The sequence below is a fragment of the Heterocephalus glaber genome, unplaced genomic scaffold (assembly GCF_053883595.1).
Source record: "Heterocephalus glaber isolate CG9 unplaced genomic scaffold, H.glaber_assembly_v1.0 deba00001428, whole genome shotgun sequence".
Classification (NCBI taxonomy): Eukaryota; Metazoa; Chordata; class Mammalia; order Rodentia; family Bathyergidae; genus Heterocephalus; species Heterocephalus glaber.
Window position 1 is genome coordinate 13,755,858 of NW_028258293.1, and position 19,549 is coordinate 13,775,406.

The 19,549-nt window shown below is 42.9% G+C and overlaps 1 protein-coding gene across 26 annotated transcripts in view; it reads left to right on the forward strand.

Moving 5' to 3' along the window:
* Plekha7 (pleckstrin homology domain containing A7) overlaps positions 1 to 19,549 on the forward strand; it is a 227,912-nt gene that overhangs the window by 171,477 nt on the left and 36,886 nt on the right. For all 26 annotated transcript variants that reach the window (XM_087211244.1, XM_087211247.1, XM_087211248.1 and 23 more), the window contains one exon: positions 14,062 to 14,532. In XM_087211244.1, coding sequence (XP_087067370.1) covers positions 14,062 to 14,532 — 471 coding nt within the window. The remainder of the gene's footprint in view (positions 1 to 14,061; positions 14,533 to 19,549) is intronic.

The following is a 19,549-nucleotide window of genomic DNA, read 5'->3' on the forward strand; positions in this document are numbered from 1 at the left end:
ATTCTTTTTTTTTTGTACCGGGGATCAAACTCAGGTCCTTGCGCTTGTGCAGCAGGCAGCGAAACCACTGAGCTAAATCCCTGGCCCCAAAGTATTTGTTTTTTTTGTTTGTTTGTTTTGTATTTTGTTTGTTTGTTTTTGGTACTGGGGATCGAACTTGGGTCCTTGCACTTGTGAGTCAGGCAGAGGAACCATTGAGCTAAATCCCTGGCCCTCAATATTCTTGATTGAAGGTGACAGGAAACACTGACACATTTACCTTAAAGCGGGGAATTTATTAGTTCAAGCCACTAAAATGTTCAAGATGGATCTGGCTTTAGAGCAGCTGAGTTTAGGGCTCCAACAGTGTCTTCTTACGTTATTCTCTCAGGCTTTGGCCCCTGCCCACCTTAGGGTGGGATTCAGTCTTTAGCTCCATAAGGATGTTCCTGGAACATTCTGGGATCTGGTGATGAGATAACTGTAGTGACCCCAGACTAGTGCCACAAGAAAGAGCCAGAAGCTCCTGGATCACATTTATATCCTACACTATCTACTGTGGCCAGGGAATGCACCATGCTGATTGGCATAGGCTGACTGGCACACACTTCACTCCTAGAACAGGGTAGTGCCGCACCCAGGCCATAGGAACTGACAGTGAGGTGGGCTTAGGTTCCCAAAGAAAAGCTATGGCTATTAGAAGACCCAGCAGTGACTTGTTGGACAAGGGTAAAAGGAGCACCAACAACCAGTGGCTAATTGGGCCGATTGTGCCTTCACTGCCTATTGTATGTTCTGTTTGCCTTAAGTACCTCCTCTCAGAGCTTAGTCTCTGAAGTCTGACAGACCCAGGTCAAGTCCTAGCTCTCTTGCTTTCTAGCTGTGCCGTACAAATGACATATGCTTTATAAATCTCAGTGTTTCTTCAGAGGATCATTACAAAGACTAAATGAATTTACTTGCTTTACTTACTGAGCATGATGCTTGAGACAGTAGATGTCCAATATCAGATGTATTAGCTTCTAGAGTGTTTAGCTTCATAATATTATTGGCCCTTTTTTTTTATGTCTCTCCAGTTTCATCAGTAGTCCTCTGGATCTCACTGATCATGAGTCTCCTGTGAGCACATTGCACCTTGTCCCTTGCCAAGCTTGCTCATCCCTTAGCAATGTGAGCTGTGGTTCAGTGGCCCAGGCTCTCCGCAGCACCACCCCTCAGCCTACAGCCTGCTCTTCAGCTCCTGTCTCCTCCAGCCTCTTCCTACTGAATTCCTCGGACAGGAGGAGGGCTAGGAACCCTCTCTGCACCTTCTGCCTTGTCTTTGTTTTCTGCACAGGCTTCGAAGTCCTATGATAGAGTCCCTACTTCACTCCATGTGCTGTAAGGAGCACTGAGCCTGGTCTTTACTTCCTCCTGCTCATCATTGCTTTTCTCCCATGTGTATATTCTGCCACTTGCCAGACTCTGGACTCTGTTTTGATTCCCAACAGGCTAACTTAGCCGAGGATGCCTTGTTCTCTCTCACAAACTAAAGCACTAAGCAAGGCAGTCCCGTTTGCATTCCACCTCTCAAAACTGATAACTCAGACAGGAATGCATTTGGGAAGATAACTCAACTTTCCTCAGTTTCCAGGCCTTTCTGGTGGTACTGAAATCCTGTCTTGGGGCTGGAAGAATGTATAGTCTAGTCATCTTCAGAATAAAATCTAGTTTCATTGGCAGGGCTTTTGAATCCTTGCATGTGCCTTGTCCCTACTCATGTTTGATAGTATCTCTTGCCATTCTCCATTCTCTATCCCAGGTATTCTAAACTTTCCATTTTGTGAACTGGTACATTTGTTTATGCAGTCATCCATTTAGTCTTTTATTTTTCTACAAGCATTCATTAAGAGCACATTGTGGATTATACACTACTGAGGATGTTGAAAATACAGTAGTGTTCAAAGAGAGAGGCAAAGTCCCATTCAGCTTTCATGAGGGTAGAGGGGTCAAACAACAAGTCAGTAAGACAGTTTTTATCATGATCTGTGCATGAAGGCAGTAAAACAGGGTGATGGGCCAGGGTGACACTGGGGAGCAAGGAGTGGCCACTTTAATTTGAGTAGTGGGGAAAGGCCTCTGTAAGAGAATGATGTGAAGTTGAAGCATAATTATCACAAGAAGGTCAGATATTCCAAACTCCAACACATCATTCAGATCTTGGTCTGTATTTATCTCATATCCTCCTTCACTGACCTCAGGGTGGTAGATAGCCTTCCTGTAGTACTCTGTCATTACTTAATAATTTTTCATTGCTTCCTTTACCAGATGATGAGTTCTTTGAAAATGATAAGCCTATTTATCAGTACTTGGCAAATAATGTTCAGTTAATAGATAAGCACATGGGTGTTTTATCTGGCTGTGCATGTGAGTGAATGAATGGATGAACAAAACAGCTGTGAAACGTGTACTTGTAAGATGTTCAAATAAAGACTTGGGGTGGCTGGGAGCAATCTGAACACTATTCTGGGGTTTGTATGTAGGGAATCAGCCTGCTCAGAAATGACCCTCATATTTTGGGCTATCTACATTCTCTTTGGGGAATTAAATCTTTGACTTGCCAAACTCTCATCACCTTGGGTTAAGTATGGTTGGACAAGTCTTTCAGATCCTCAGCAGAGGAAGTACTTTATAGACATTTTTAGCCTGGAGCTGGGCTTTGGAGTCAGATCAGATGGGATTTGGGTCTTGCTTATATGGGGTACAATCCAGGGGAAGTTGGCTAACCTCTTTAAGCTTCACTTTCATTACCTATAATGAAAGAATAACATCTCCAGCCATGTGGATTTGTGTGATGGAAAAAAAATGCTTAATGAATTGGTTTGCATTTCATAAGTGCTCAATTGGTGATGGCTACTGTTGCCATCGTCCTTCTCCTTCCTTAGAGACAATGTGTTGTAAGTACTCTGACACTGTGATGAGTACCGTGAGCCTCTCAGGACTTGACAGTCCTGATCTTGCTGAATCATTGTAAGGATTAGATGTAGTCTGAGCTGAATTCCCGGTATACAATAGTACTTAGCGTATGCTAGCAGTAATCAGACATTGGCCATAAAATGTATTACTTTGACTGTGACTGTTGTAAAAAGTTGGAAAGTGAGTAAGGATACCATGTGTCAGAGCTTTAGACTGGCTCAGGTTGAGATGTGACAGGTGGTACAACTTGTTGTATGGAAGGAAGAGAGGAATGGAGAGACCTAGCAGCCACTGAACATCTTTCCTCTCTGCTTAGTCTGGTTTGTTAGTCCTTACAGCTTCACAAGGGACTTCCATTAGCCACTCTGCTGAAGCAGGAGGCAGCCTCAGCTTGCCAGTTAGGTTGCTTCATTGAATCTGCACTCTCGTGGTTCTCTGGGGAAAGGCAGCCTGGACAGTTGTGTGTGGTCAAAGCTGCCAGGCCCTCTATTGTTAATTCAGGTAGAGCAGACTGAACATGAAAGGTAGGAGGATACCTTCTTTGTCCCAGGAGGACGGCTCTATTTAACACCGAGGAAGAGAAGAAACCAATGCCTATCTCCATTACTCTACACCAGCTCCTTGCTCAAATGCTGCAAACTAATTTGCGACGAAAGCCTGCCTGAGGGCTCTCCAGATACTTTGGGCTCCTTTCTCTTCTTCAGCCTTTTGTACAAGTTTGTCTTTGGGTTCTGGATTTGGATCCTTCCATACTTCTGAGACTGGGGCTACTGATTTGATCCCCAGGACTCAGGATCTGTCAACACACAAGTCCTTTGCATGGCAGGACTTCTTCCTCCTGTCCTGGCTCAGATCAAACCTTCCAAAGACTGTTACTGGCCTGCTAGTTCTGTTCTTGGCTGCTAGTTTGGTCATTTAGGTAAATGCAGTGAAGGAGTCTTCTAGGGGGATTTCACTAGAAAGACTGTCTGTCAGTGAGACCACACTTTGACTAAGCCCTTACAAGCTGTCATTCCTCTCCCAACCTGAGTCTTGGAAGGACATTTATGTGTGTGTGTTTCTAGCATTAAAATAGAGGCAACTATTCCTTATTGCCTGGTGAGGTAAAGGATTTAGAGGCAGAATAAAATAATCAGTACAGCTGGGATGTAGCTCAGTGGCACTGCGCCTGTGTGGCAAGTGCAAGGTTCTGAGTTCGATCCCCGGTACCAAAAAAAGAAATAAAATACTCAGTACACAGTTGCTTGGTAAAAGCTGTTAACTTCCAAGTTCTTGTGGAGAAATGAGGGAAGTACCCCCAGTCTGATGTTTTTCAGGGAAAAACAGGAATTTCCTCCAGCAGCCACATAGCATTCTGTAGTATGTTTAAATGCCCTAACTCCAGCCAGTGATAAGTCTCCAGCCCATTCTTCAGCTTTTTTTCTTTTTATTAAATTCTTTTATTGGTACATTGTAGGTATACAACACAATTATGTTTCTCATTGGGAATTATACCTTTACATAATGCATCTTGGTTCTTATTTTTTCCCCATTCCTAGCCCTCCCTTCACGCCCTCCACCCTTCCCTATTTACAAAGACTTTATTTCCATTTTTTCCATTTCTCATCATTTTTCCTTTCCCTTCTTTCCTTTCCCCTGCCCCTCCCACTACCCCTACCCCTTTGGAACTTTTCTTCCTATTTTACATTTTTGATTATTCATTCTAATCATTGATACATTTTAGGTATACAATATAATGACATTCATCATTGGAAATTTGCACCTTTACATAGTCTCTCTTGGTTCTTATTTTTCACCCTTGCCCAGCCCTCCCTTCAACCCCTCCAGTCCTCCCTATTTACAAAGATTTTGTTCCTATTTTTCCATTTTCTCATATTAATCCCATTCCCTTCTATCCTTTCCTCAAGCCCTCCCACTTCCTTCCCCTTTGCCCCTTTTCTTCCTATTTCACATGACCTATTATACACTTAGTCCTTATATACACTTTCAGTTTCTCACACCAGAGAAACTATTTGGTATTTATTCATGTGTGTCCTATTTATTTCACTTAAGAGTATTGCCTCAATGTGCATCCACTTAGCTATAAATATCTCTAATTTCTCATTTTTTATGGCTGAGTAGTACTCCATTTTATAAAAAAAACACATTTTCTTTATCCAGTCTCCAGGTGATGGACATTTGGGCTGCTTCCAAGTTTTAGCTATTACAAACTGTGCTGCTTTGAACATGGGTGCACATGTATCACTGTGGTATGATTCTTTTAATTCTTTGGGGAAGATCCCCAACAGTGGAATAGCAGGGTCAAACAGGATCTCCAGTCCTAGTTCCCTGAGGTATCTCCATACTGATTTCTACAGTGGTTGCATCAGTCTACACTCCCACCAGCAGTGGAGCAGGGTTCCTCTTTCCCCACAGCCCCGCCAGCATTTGTTATTGGTTGATTTCATGATGGCAGCTATTCTTTCTGGAGTGAAGTGGAATCTCAGCATTGTTTTCATTTGCATCTCTCGAATGACCAGTGTTGTTGAACATTTTTTCATGTATTTATTTGCTATTTCTACTTCTTTGTCTGAGAAATGTCTGTTCATTTCAGATGCCCATTTTTGGATTGGGTCTTTAAATTTGGGAGGTCTGATCTTTTTAAGTTCTTTATAGATTCGAGATAGTAGACCTTTGTCTGAGGAAGAGCAGGTGAAGATTTTTTCCCACATTGTGGGTTGTCTCTTCACACGGCTGGTGGTTTCTCTTGCTGTGCAGAAGTCTTTTAATAAGAAGAGATCCCACTTGTTGATTGTTTGTGCTAGTTCATGTACAACTGAGGTTTTGTTCATAAAATCTTTTCCTACATCGATGTCTTCAAGGGTTCTACCTAACCTCTGTTCCAACTGGTTCAGAGTTTCTATTTTAATATTTAGATCTTTAATCCATTTTGATTTTAGTTTAGTGCATGGTGAGAGATATAGGTCTAGTTTTAATCTTTGTCAAGTTGAAACTAAGTTTTTCCAGCACCATTTATTAAAGAGGCTATCTTTCCTCCAGTGAGGGTGTTTGGCTCCTTTGTCAAAGATGAGATGGCTGAGTGTGTCTGGTGTTGTTTGTGCATCTTCTAATCTGTTCCACTGGTCCTCAAGTCTGTTTCTTTGCCAATACCATGCTGTTTTTATCACAGTATCTTTGTAGTATAGTTGCAGGTTGGGGATTGTGATACCCGCTGCCATGTCTCTGTTACCTAGAATTGCTTTTGCTATTCTGGGTCTCTTCTTGCTCCAAATGAATTTTTGGATTGTTTTCTCTAGGTCTATGAAGTATGCTGCTGGGATCTCAATTGGAATAGCATTAAATCTATATAGCAATTTTGGAAGTATGGCCATTTTCACTATATTAATCCTTCCTACCCAGGAGCAGGGGATGTCTGTCCATTTTCTGATATCATCTTCAATCTCTCTTTTCAGAGTGCCATAGTTTTCAGAGAAGGTCTTTGATTTCTTTCATTAGGATGATTCCTAGGTATTTCAGTTTTTTGGATGCTATTGTGAAAGGAATTATTTGCCTTATTTCTCTCTCAGTGAGTCTGTCATTTGTGTAGAGGAAAGCTATTGATTTTTGTGTGTTGCCCTTGTAACCAGCTACTTGACTGAATTTGGTTATTAAGTCTAGAAGACTTTTGATGGAGTTCTTGGGTTCTTCTATATAGAGTATCATGTCATCTGCAAATAATGACAATTTGACTTCTTCATTTCCTATCTTTATTCCTTTTATTTCTTTCTCTTGTGTAATTGCTGTGGCTAATGTTTCCAGAACTATATTGAACAAGAGTGGTGATAGTGGACATCCTTGTCTTGTTCCTGATTTGAGTGTGAAGGATTTCAGTTTTTGACCATTTAGTATGATTCTGGCTATTGGTTTTTCATAGATGGCTTTTATCAGTTTGAGGTAGCGACCATCTATTCCAATTTTTTGTAGGGTTTTTATCATAAATGCATGTTGGATTTTGTCAAATACTTTTTCTGTGTTTATGGAGCTAATCATATGGTTTTTGTCCCTGGCTGTATGGATATAGTGTATTACATTGATTGATTTTCTTATATTGAATCATCCCTGCATCCCTGGGATGAATCCCACTTGATAGGGTGTATGATCTTCTTGATGATCTTCTGCATTCTGTTTGCCATTATCCTATTAAGGGTTTTTCCATCTATGTTCATTAGTGACATTGGCCTATAGTTCTCTTTTTCGGTTGGGTCTTTGTCTGCTTTGAGAATCAAGGTGATGCTTGCTTCTAGGAATGAATTTGGGAGTATTGCTTCCCTTTCAATTTCATTGAAGAGTTTAAACAGTAGTGGCAGCAGTTCCTCTCTAAATGTCTTGTAGAATTCAGCAGTGAAGCCATCAGGGCCCGGGATTTTCTTAGTTGTTAAATTTTTTATTGCATTTTCAATTTCATTGGTTGATATTGGGTTGTTCAGAATTTTTAGGTTTTCTTTGTTCAACTTTGGTAATTCATATGTATCTAGGAATCTGTCCATTTCTTCTGTGTTGTCCATCTTATTGGCGTATAGTTTCTGGAAGTAGGTATTGATGATCCTCTGTATTTCTGCAGGGTCTGTTGTAATTTCACCCCTTTCATTCCTAATTGTATGGATTTGGGCCTTTTCTTTCCTTTTTCTGAAAAGGTTGGCTAAAGGTTTGTCAATTTTGTTGATTCCTTCAAAGAACCAACTCTTGGCTTCATTGATTTTTTGTATCGTTCTCTTAGTCTCCATTGCATTGATTTCTGCTCTGATCTTTATAATTTCCTCCCTTGTATGAGCTTTGGGTTTGTCGTGCTCTTCTTTTTCTAGAAGCTTGAGGTTCAGCATCAGGTTGTTTCACTGGGCTTGGTCTGTTTTCCTAATATGAGTATTCACTGCTATGAATTTCCCTCGTAAGACTGCTTTCATTGTGTCCCATAGATTCCGATATGTTGTATTGTCATTGTCATTTATTTGAAGGAACTGTCTGATTTCTTCTTTAATTTTCTTTGTGACCCATTGGTTATTCAGAAGTGTGTTGTTCAATTTCCACGTGTTTATGAAATTTTTTGAGTTTCTTTTGCTATGGATCTCCAATTTCATTGCACTATGGTCTGATAATATACAGGGGATAACTTCAATTCCTTTACACTTACTTAAACATGTTCTATGTGTGAGTATGTGGTCTATTTTGGAGAATGACCCATGTGCAGCTGAGAAGAATGTGTATTCTGATTTTGTGGGGTGGAACACTCTGTAAGCATCTGTTAAGTTCATTTGTTCAAGAGTTCGATTGAGTTCTAGTTTTTCATGACTTATTTTTTGTCTAGTTGATCTATTTATTTGTGACAGTAGGGTGTTGAGGTTCCCCACTACAATTGTATTAGTGCGTATATGACTTTTCATGTTCGTTAGTATTTGTTTTATATAGTTGGGTGCACTAGTGTTTGGTGCATAGATATTTATGATTGTCATCTCTTCCTCTTGGATTGTTCCCTTTACAAGGATGTAGTGTCCTTCTTCATCTTTCCTAATCAGTGTTGGTTTGAAATCTACTTGATCTGCCAAGAGGATAGCTACTCCTGCTTTTTTTTCAGGTTCCTGTCACACGGAGTATTGTTTTCCACCCTTTAACTTTCGGTCTATGAGTTTCCTTTTGAATTAAGTGCGTTTCTTGTATGCAGCATATTGTTGGATTTTGCTTCTTGACCCGTTCTGCCTGTCTGTTTCTTTTGATTGGTGAATTGAGACCATTAACATTGATGGTTATAACTGAAACGTATTGACTTGTCATTGCCATGACTTTTTCTTTTTGTTGGGTTCTCCCCCTTTACATTTAATTTCTTGTCATGCCAGATGGATTCATTCTGCTTTGCTTCCTGGGGTTGTGATCCTCAAAGTCTGTTCCTAGGATATTGTCTAAAATTCTTTGGAGTGCTGGTTTTGTATTCATGAAGTTCCTAAGGTACTCTTTCCCATGAAAAGTATCTTATTTCTCCATCAGTTTTGAAAGATAGTTTTTCAGGGTACATCAATCTGGGTTGGAGGCTGTTTTCTTTTAGGGCTTGGAATATGTCACTCCAAGGTCTTCTTGCCTTAATGGTTTGTGTTGAGAAGTCTGCTGTGATTCTGATGGGCTTTCCTTTGTATGTGATTTGTTTCTTTTCTCTGACTACTTGTAGAACTTTGTTCTTCTGTTGAGTTTCTGGAATCTTAACAATTATATGCCTATGTGTAGATTTTTTTTTGGTCAAGGCTATTTGGAGTCCTATATGCCTCACTTGTCTGTATGTCAAGCTCTTTTCCCCTGCTTGGGAAGTTTTCTGCCATTATTTCTGTGAAGAGATTTTTATGTCATCTGCACTCTCTCCTGTTTCTTCACTGACTCCAATCAGTCTTATGTTATTCTTCTTTGCATCATCTAGCAGCTGCTGGATTGATTTCTCATGTTCCTTTATAATTTTGAAGCAATTTTTCTTTTCCTGGTCACTAATTGCAATCTTATCTTCTATATCTGAAATTCTGTCCTCACATTGGCTCATTCTGCTGTGTAGACTTTCAATGGAGTTTTTCATGTCCTGGAAATCTATTTGCATCTGTTTTATGGATTCCATTTGTTTCCTGTTTTGGGATTCCATCATGTTCCTCTGGTCCTCTCTAGATTTATTAATCATGCCTTGCACTTGGGGTACAGTTTCTCCTGTTATCTGAGAAATTATTTCTGATTTCATTTTTTCCATATCCCCTTTTGTTGCCAGTTCAGTGGATCCAGGTGGTTGAGTATCAGAGTGTTCCATCTCATTTCCCTTTGGGGTTGTTGTAGGTGATCTGGAAGTCTGGTTTTGAGACTTATTTACGTGTTTTCTCATTTCGACTGGGGCGGGGGGCTGTTAGTGCCTGCACGGATTACCTCCTCTGAGCTGGGAGAGGTGGGACAGGGGCCGGGAGCAGCAGTAGGGATGGTGACCCAAAAGCCTTTTCCTGTGGGCTGGGAGCAGTGGGAGGGATGGTGGCCGGGAAGCCCCTTCCTCTGGACCAGTAGCAGTGGGATGGCAGCTCAGAAGACCCTACCTCTTGGCTGGGAGCGGTGGGAGGGATGGTGGCCCAGAAGCCCCTTCCTCTGGGCCAGGAGCAGTGGGACAGAAGGTGGCCCAAAAGCCCTTTTCTCTGGGCTGGGAGCAGTGGGAGGGATGGTGACTGGGAAGCCCCTTCCTCTGGACCAGGAGCAGTGGGATGGCGGCTCAGAAGCGCCTACCTCTGGGCCGGGAGCAGCGGGACTCAATACCTTGGTCTGGTGGTCTGGTGTCCTCTGCGTCTTTGTAGTGTGGAACCAGGTGGCTGCCTGTCTGCAGCTGGGTGATTTGGCGTCTTCCACGCGACTCGGGACCTCGGTAGGGCGGTAGGGCAGGGCGGTAGGGCATGCACAGACCTGCCTGTCTGCAGCGGGCTGATTCACCAATAGCTTCGCTTAGTGGCCTCTCAAAAACATATTGTAGGTAAAGTTAAAAGAGGAGAGGTTTATTTTGGTTCAGTTTGTAGAGATTTCAGTCCATAGCTGGTTCCAAGGCAGGGTGGCATGCGGGGAGCTGGCAGAGGAGAAAGAGCTCATGGCACAACAAGCAGGAAGCCTTCTGAATGTTTTTGATCTGTAGTTGTTGAATCTGTCGGAGCAAAAGTCCAACTGTATAGTTTGTAGAGGTTTGAGTCCATAATCAGCTGGCTCCAAAGCTGGGATGGCAAAGGAGCATCACAGAGAGAAACAAGATGGCATGCACAAGGCAGCAAGGGTAACAAGAGGACATTCTTCACCTTTCTTAATTGCAGCTACTGACTGAATATTTTGGGCACAAAAGTGCATCTTATATAAGTCTCAGGAGCCATGGGAATAAGGAGCTGTTTATAACCTCTTAAGTCGTAGGGGTTAGAAAATTGCCAGGTGGCAAAGAGACTATCATTTTTTTTTTGTACCGGGGATCGAACTCGGGATCTTGGGGTTTCGAGGCAGGTGCTGGAACCACTGATCTAAATCCCCAGCCCCTTTTTTTAGTTCTTTGTTTTTGTGGGGGTTTTTGGTACTGGAAATCAAACTTGGGACCTCATGCTTGTGAGGCAGGCAGCGGAACCGCTGAGCTAAATCCCCGGTCCTGACTACCATTTTTTTTTAAGCCAACTTAAAGGTTTGTTTTGTGATAAATGGTGGATTTATCTGAAGAAAAGAATTCATCATCCCCTATCAAATTGATTTCCAGGAAATACTAGCATGTGTAGGAGTGTGTATCCTCATATGTACACACCCAGGACTAAGATTTATCATTGTGAAATTAGCTGCAATATTAGAAGAGACTAGCAAAGTCCGTTATTTAGTGGTTAGTTGTTTATGAGAACAGTGTTAAATGTGGTCACCATGAATAAATCAGGCTTTATGGTCATTTGGCTTTGAAGGCAGAGGTTATTGTCTCTATTTTCTTATACCCTGAGTTTCCTGTTCCAGGGAATACATAGGTGCTCAGTAAATCCATACTGATTGATTTGTAAAGAAAGAAAAATCTACATTACTGTTGCTTGGACTGTGTCATTGTATCCCCAATCCTTGGGTCCTGCAGCTGAAGAAGCCGGTTTCCCTTTGGTTCTATTGTCATACATGTAGGTGGCATATTTGTTTCATACTCTGGCTCTTATGACAAAGTGGTGTTTATCTTTAGGGTGTAAATAGCAAGAAGATACAGTTACTTGTGTTTCACAATTGGAGTAACCCCTTGGAAATATCAGAGCAAGTGAAAGCAGAGCAGAGGCCAGGGCATAAAATTCCAAGAGGTGGTCTAATGTGGCACAGAGGGCAGCAGACCTTTCACCACCTGGGCAGCAGCCTCAGCCCATCCTCTATGGGTGGTCTCCCGAATTTGAGAAGTAGTAAAGATAAAGGCTGACTTAGGCAACTTGAAGGCTGCTGGTAGGGTTACACTGATGAGGATTAAAGGAAAGAAGTAAAGACGCAGTTAAAACCTATTGTGTACCCTGTGAAACAGTTATCCCTTTGTAGGCTTACAGTAAGAATTGTTTTTTGCTTTAAGGGCCCTGAGAGATTACCATCTCAATGTGCCATTATACAGTGTTGTAATAGTCCATCCAGTGTAAGTAGTAGAAATGAAACACTAGCTTATATGAGAAAGGGAGTTTATTGGTTAAGACCACAAAGCTCAAGGATGTATTTGGTTTAGGTGTGGCTGCTTCTGGGACCTCAGGTCAAGTCCTTAAGGCTTCATTGTCCTACAGTGTCTTCCCACATGGTTGTAGCAGCTCAAGAGCTGCTCCAATCAGAGTCCCAGGGCTAACTCTGAATGGCCTGGATAGGGCTGTGTGTCCATCCCTAACCCAGTCACTAAGACTCTGGAACCTCCCTGGGGTGAATATTAGTTAGCAGCATTCAAAGCATTGTACTGAGAGTGGGGTAGAATGAACCTCAAATGAAAACTGAAATACTATTATCAGAGGGCAGTGGATAAAGTGTGGAGTGGGAGAGAAAATGTCCCCTAGTAGTAAAGGAAAGGTGGTCCAACAAAGCATCATTTTTTGCCCATAAAGCTTGGGATTCACATGGAAAAGGCATTAATACCTCAACAGTTCAACAGTGAGTTCAACAGTGAGAAGTATGATTGCTTTTCTCAGTTATCCTTGCCTAATTTAAGACCAACGGTTGGACCTACACACATAAGCAGCAGGTCTTCTGTTGGGAATTGTATTTTCACTCAGTACTGATATTGTGTCTCCCATACTGGTTTGATAGTTTCCTAAGTCTGTGCTGATTATTGGCAGTAGAGGTTCTGAGGTTGTTGCAAGGATGCCTGGGGCCTGACCACTGAAATGTAAATGCAGCAGCATTCCTGTTATATACTCTCAGATAGAAATGGAGACCCTGCTGCCTTGGCCATTTCAGGAGTGGTGCATCTTAAGGCTAGAACCATTTTTTTTTTTTTTTTTTTAACCAAGGAGTATGGCTAGACTGGCTGCCTTATCCAAAAGTCCCTAGTAATTCTTCTGGTCTATCTGGGCTGGGCTGGAATATGTTCCTGTGACTCCAGTGGAACCACTGTTGTGTCCCTGGTGCCGAGTAATGGCTATGCAGATGTAACTAGGACCTGTCCCAAGGAGGTGAGGAGAGAAGCAGCTTACAGAAGAAGAATCCACTCCTAGAAGCTCCTAGAGCTTCTTTTCTAGTCTTGGCTCACTCCAGACCCTTCTTGTTTGTTTCCAGGTTTACTGGGATATAATCCATGAACACACATATGGAGAAGCAGAGGACAAACATATATAGGCCCCAGTGCTCGGGCTCTGGAAGCCCTGGCACCACACTGTTTCAGCTATCTCTTCTATGTCTCCATTTCTTTGGCTCCAAAATCTGATTGCTGGTATAGAGCTGTTGTTAGGTCAGATTATTGGGTTCCTGTTTGAGGTGTCCCCTAGTAAGATATATCAGTGGTCACAGGGAGACATGCCTGTTCTTTAGTTTCCATTACTAGAGAGTGTTAATTAAGCTACCAACTGTACTTTGGGCTCTACTAGAAGCCAGTGGGAGAGATCTGGCTTTAGGAGCCTTCTATCCAAGCTGGACTGCCCCAGACAGACAGATGGACAAATAGCAGAAAGTAAAGGTAGGATTGGGAACACAGGTAATGGATTTTATGAGACTGTCACAGATGTCACTTATTTTTTTTCATGCAATAGTAGAGTACCTTTTCCATTACCAATCATTGTGCAGAAGTTCTGGGTATACAGTAATTGGCCAGATGAACCTGTGACCTGCAGGAACCCATAGTCAATTGGGGAGCTACGTAAGTCAACACACAGTTATGGTCCCAGTATAATTAGTGTGGTAATAAAGTCAGCATAAGGTCTTATTCTAGACTGAGGGTGTATGGCAGGGGTGGCTTCCTACAGGGGGTAACATTTAAGTCAGTTCCCCAAAAGAGTAGTAGAGAGTAAGCAGCAGCGAAAAGGACTGGGCAGGAAAGGTGCTCCAGGCAGAGAGAATATCCCGTGCACAGGTGAGTGCATGTGAAGGGTGTTCACTGGGGAAAGTGGCTGTGGAATGGACTGAATTGTTTTTCTCTTGTTGCAGGGATTTGGAGAAAGTGGAGCGGCAGGCAGTACCTCAGGCCAACCACACAGAGTCTTGTCGAGCGTGTGGCCATGTGAGACCTGGACACTCAAGGAATTGTCCTCATCACAGCCATGATGACTCTTTTGGCTTTGAGAAGCGGGAGCAGGAAGAAGAGCAGTACCATTCCCAGAGGGACCCACTGGAGGGCAAGCGGGAAAGGAGCAAGACCAGGTCCCCGTACTCGCCCACCGAGGAGGATACCTTGTTTATAGATTTACCCAGTGGCCCAAGAGGCCAGCAGGCCCAGCCCCAGCGCTCCAAGAAGAATGGCATGTTGCCCTCCTCCTGTGGCCCTGAAGAGCAGAATGGTACTGGAGGGTACCCTTGGCCCTTACCCCTCAGGGCCACCGCAGAGAAGCACAGCCAGAGGAAGAGCAGCCTGGCCCAGGCAGAGCACTGGGCAAAGGCCCTGAAGACAGACAGCAAGAGGTCAGTGTGCACTCAGGATCCTGCTGATAAAGCAGTAAGAGTAGCTATCATTTCCCAGCACTTACTGTGTAAATGGAGGCCTTAAACCCTTCACCTCCATTATCTATGTAAATCTTTGGAACAGCCCTGAAGGAGGGGTGATAGCCCTAATTTATAGACAGAAAAGGGGGTTGGAGAAGTGAAAGAACCTGCCCAGGGCACACAGATTAATGGCAAAGCAGGAGTTCAAACCCAGTTCTATGAGCTGCCAAAGCCCACAGGAGATTACACTGGTGGGATCTCTGCTCCCTGCAGAGGCTGTCTTGAGACAGATCGTGGAGCTAGGGGCTAAACTCCACTTTATGCTGCTGCTTCTTTGCAGCTGAGAACTCTGTAGAAACTAGAGTAAACATACATCCAGGTTTTAATTCCAGGCACATCGAGAAGTGCTCAGGCACTGTTGACATTAGGCTTTATCAAACCCATTCCTTGAAGAAATGGCTTTAATTATTTAGAAGGGGTGCATTTCTTGCTATTTGCAAAGCACTACCTGTATTTTATTATAATTTTAGATTACTTAGGACAGGTTTATGAACATGAAGAATTCAGGGTCATTCAGCTGCCCTTTTGTCCCCTGAAGCAGCTATGGTTTGTCTTCATTGTGAAGATATGGCAACTTGATCACCATCCACAGCCTTCTGAAACAAACCACTGACTGGAGAGGAGATGACAAAGCCCCTGGGTGCTCAGAAAGCCTCTGGGGCTGGTATAGCCATGGTGGATGTACCAGAGCTCAGACTGACTGCAGCAGGCCTAAAACTTCCCTCTCCCTGTCTGAGGTCCAGACTGTGTCTGTGGCTCTGGAGGCGGCAGTGTTCCTCAAGGAATATCCCAGGCCTGCTTTCAGATGTGTGGGGTAGAGTGTTTGTGGATTTCTGTGACCCTTTAATCTGGGCCAGTTGGACAGTCGTGAGAGTGGATAGTGGAGAAGTCACCGCGGAAACCTCCTGAGCTACTGAGAGACATTGCTGTGTAGCAGAGCAGAAGGGAAGGCCTTTTGTGTGTTAGCTAAGCAACCTTCCCCTGCCCACTTAGCAATGACCAGGTGTCAATTCTGTTTGTTAAAAATTGGTGTCTTATTGAAAACAAAGCTACTGCACCAGGACTCAGAGGAGTAAAGTGGCTTTCTTCAGTGCTGGGCTAGATAGTCCCCAGGCAGGTGGTTCCAAATGACTCATTTCTGAGTGAGGTTGGACAGTTAGCAGGGGTAGTATTGTATTGGGTCCTCCAACTCCAAGGTAAGGCATTTATTTGAATTTTACTTGAGAAAGCAGTAGGGGGAACTACTGGAAAGATTTATGCAAGTAAGTGATGTGATCTGATTAATATTTCATAGACAAAGTAAGAGCCTAGGGAGGAGGCTACTCTAATAGCCTAGGATGTAAAATAAACAGATTTGAGGTATTTTGGAGGTTGAAGCAGTAAAGCTTGTAAGAGCATTAGGTGTCAGTATGGAGGCAAGAGAGGAATGAAGGTGATCCTTAGAGTGTTGACCTGAGAAATCAGTGGCTGCTGGAATGGGGAAGTCTAAGGAAGGAACAGGTTTGGGGGAAATCAGAACTTTTATTTTAGATGTGTATAAGTGGGAAATGCCACCGGTGAAGTTGACGTTAGCATTTGAGTTTGGCTTGGCTAAAGGTAGATGTGATGCCTTGCACCAGACAGCATAGGTAAGAGATGGGAGCTTGGTGAGGAATGTGGTACCTGTCTGGCAGATGATCAGTAGGTCACAGAGATTGTGGATACAGGTGGTAGAGATTTGGGAGTGATGGCCCTGGAGTGTGGGTACCAGATTCCCTGGCAGTATTTGTCCAGGGTGGAATACTTTGGGCCGTAGTTCTTAATCTTGGCTGTATAACTTGATCATTGGAGGCCCTGCCTCAGAGATTTTGATTTAATTGGTCTGGGGTGAGTTCAAAGCATTATCTGTCTAAGCTTCTTGGGTAATCCCACCAGTTTGGAAACTGTTACATAGTTACACATTGGAATCACCAAGAGAAGTTTAGAGACTTCAGTCTTATGCCTAGAAATATGCTTCAATTGGTCTGGGTTGCAGGATTTTTAAAAAGTCCATGGTCCCTAACTTTTCCTCCCCCAGTGATTCTAATGTGTGGCTAGAGTTGAGAATCTCTAGCTCCCTGTAAGCAATACCAGGGACCAGACAGAGCCCTGGGAATCCCCAGCCCAAAGCCTAGGCAAAAGCAGTCTCCTTAAAGGAGATGGAGAAGGAAAACTGAAATGTTCTTTGGGGGAGAGTTTGCATCGGAAGGAGCGCAATCAGCGGGGCAAGGTGCTGCTGATGAAGACTTTTCCCTGAATTTGGTACTTTCAAAGGTGGGCACCACTGAAGAAAACTCTAGAGCCTCAGACTCTCTGGTCCTTTGCTCTGACCAGAGATCTTTTCTTCCTCTTAGCTTCTTGTTGGACATGGATGGGCAGACCTATACTGCCACCCTTGATAGGGCTACCATTTCAAAGTGAGGTCAGGAGAGAATCATAGGAAGAGAAGAAACCAGTGAGATGGCATAGCCAGTGACAGAAAGGACTTTCAAAATGGGGCTAACTGATACACAGAAGTTGTTGGTTATGAAGTGTCTCTATACAACCATTTGTGACAACCCACACACCTCTGTGATTCTGCTGTATTATTGGGAGTTGGAAGAGTGCATCAAGGAATTGAAGGATAAGAAGTCCATAAGGAGATGAGAGGTGGCTGAAGAGGGCCTTGGCTTTTCCTTAGGATGTGAGGTAGGAGTTTGAGCCACCCTTAAGTGAGGGACAGAGGGACATCAAGTCTGTAGGGAAAACAGTTCATTGACTTTGGAGATCATTAGCACACAGCCAGAGGAATATCAGTCTAGTGGGGGAGGCAAATCTCAGTGGGCTAAAAAGTGAATGAAAGTGAAGAAATGAAGGCAGAGCATTAAAAAAGTGCTGTCCAGGGCCAGAGATTTAGCTCAGTGTCACCGCTGCCTGCCTCGCAAGTGCAAGGTCTTGAGTTCAATCCCTGCTACCAAAAAAAAAAAAGTGCTGTCCATCACTGAGAAAAGTTCTTGGTCTCTGATCCTTTACTTTTTTTCTTAAAAGGTCTGCATTTTATATTCCCAGATTTTTTTTTCCTTAAAGATACATTTGTAATGTCTGACAGTAAGTGATAAATAGATCTAGCTGTTTAATAGATCTTCGATTATCCATTTGAAAGTATAGAAAGTGGATCTCTGTTATATGTATAATTAAGACTACTAATCTCATTATCATTAGACTGAGCACATAAAGACATTGAAAAGAGTTATTTGTACTGCAGTATGATCCTATATTCTCAGCTTTAGATCACACAGGGAATTGTTTCTAACTGTGCTTTCAGTGCTTGGAGATAAATATATTTCATATCATTAAATTCTTTGAGAATATGGTTCGCAGGAGTCAGACTGACATACCCTTAGATTCTTATCACAGTCTAAGAGCTTGTTTTGAAATTCTAGCCTTCCTTTTTCGCCCCTAGTGTTCAAAGTAACACATACTTGTAAAAATAATAAGGTGGGAGTGGGGCTGGGCCAGTATTACTTGAACACTATTATAGAAACAGTAGAAAGCGAGCCCGAGCATGATAGAAATGGAAGTTAGAGTGAGGAATTTCTGCTGCATAAATAGTTGGTTGCAAAAAATGATTTTACACTTTGACATGACTGTATTTGTAGTGTCTCTACTAGAATATCCTGTTTAGTGCCTTTTGGGACCCCTTTTTGGGTAGGGCTGGAGTTGGGGCCAGCAAATGAATCTGCTGTGGAACAGAACTGCTCTGGGAGCTCCTGCCTGTTCCTGCCAGCTCCTCCTCAGGGTCTTTACCTCATCTTTCTGATAGCTCCCATCCCATCTCTGTCATTGGTTAATTACTGTGGTTTGGCTCCTGGGTCCAGAGCTCATTGTCCTGGTACCTTAGGGTCAGTGACAGACAATGCATAAGTGGAGGGGACAGGCTAGAGGACGAGCTCAGGGTGTCTAGGGGACTGCTTGGTGGGGAACTCTGTCCAGCATCCAGATGTAGGGAGGCACCCAGAGTGGACTGTGGAGCCAGACAGAAGGAGTGGGTGGTGGGAGTGTCTGGGAGGTGCTTTGCATTCTTTGTGTTTTGCTTCATGCAGAATGAACAATGGTTAGTAAAGTCCTGCATTTCTCAGGGGAAGCCCTGGCCTGACTTCTGCCCCTGCTAGCACGTCTGTGTGAGGGTTCAGGTACAGGCAGCCTCCAGCCCAGAGACACATTGCAGTTGAACTTTGGGATTGAAAGTAAGCTCTGCCACCTAGTGACAAGCAGACACACTTGGCATATAAGACAGGTCTGAACTAAAGAGATCTTAAAATTACCTCCTGCAACTGCAAAGTAACCATGGGGTGGGGATGGGGTACTGCCATTTAAATGACACTTATTTCTAATCCTGCTCTAATCCTCACTTAATTCCCATTTTATAGGAAAGAAATTGAGACTTAGGACAGAAATGATATTTGACCTGAGGTTGGACAGCTAAAAGTGATTAAATGGACTAAGTTTAAGACAGCATCTTTACAACTTCAGAGAGCATCAGAATCACTTGAAGGGATTTTAAAACAGGTGGCTGGCTGAGCCCTGCCCCGAATTTCTGATTCCAAGGTCTGTGATGGGGCTGATAATCTACATTTTCAAAATATATTTTATTTTAATTAAAAATCAATAGTTATATGTACTTATAGGTAAATGTGAAATTTTGATACATGTATACATGGTAGAATGGTTAAATCAAGCTAATCAATATTTACCACTTTGCCTACTTATTTTGTGGTAAGAATACTTAAAATCTATTTTTGAGCAATTTTGAAACATATACCCTATTATTGTTAACTGTAATCACCATACTGTACAGGGAGCTCTAAAGTTTTCCTTCTGTTTAACTGAAACTTTGTACCCTTTGACCCATATTTTCCCCTTCCTATCCTCCACCCTC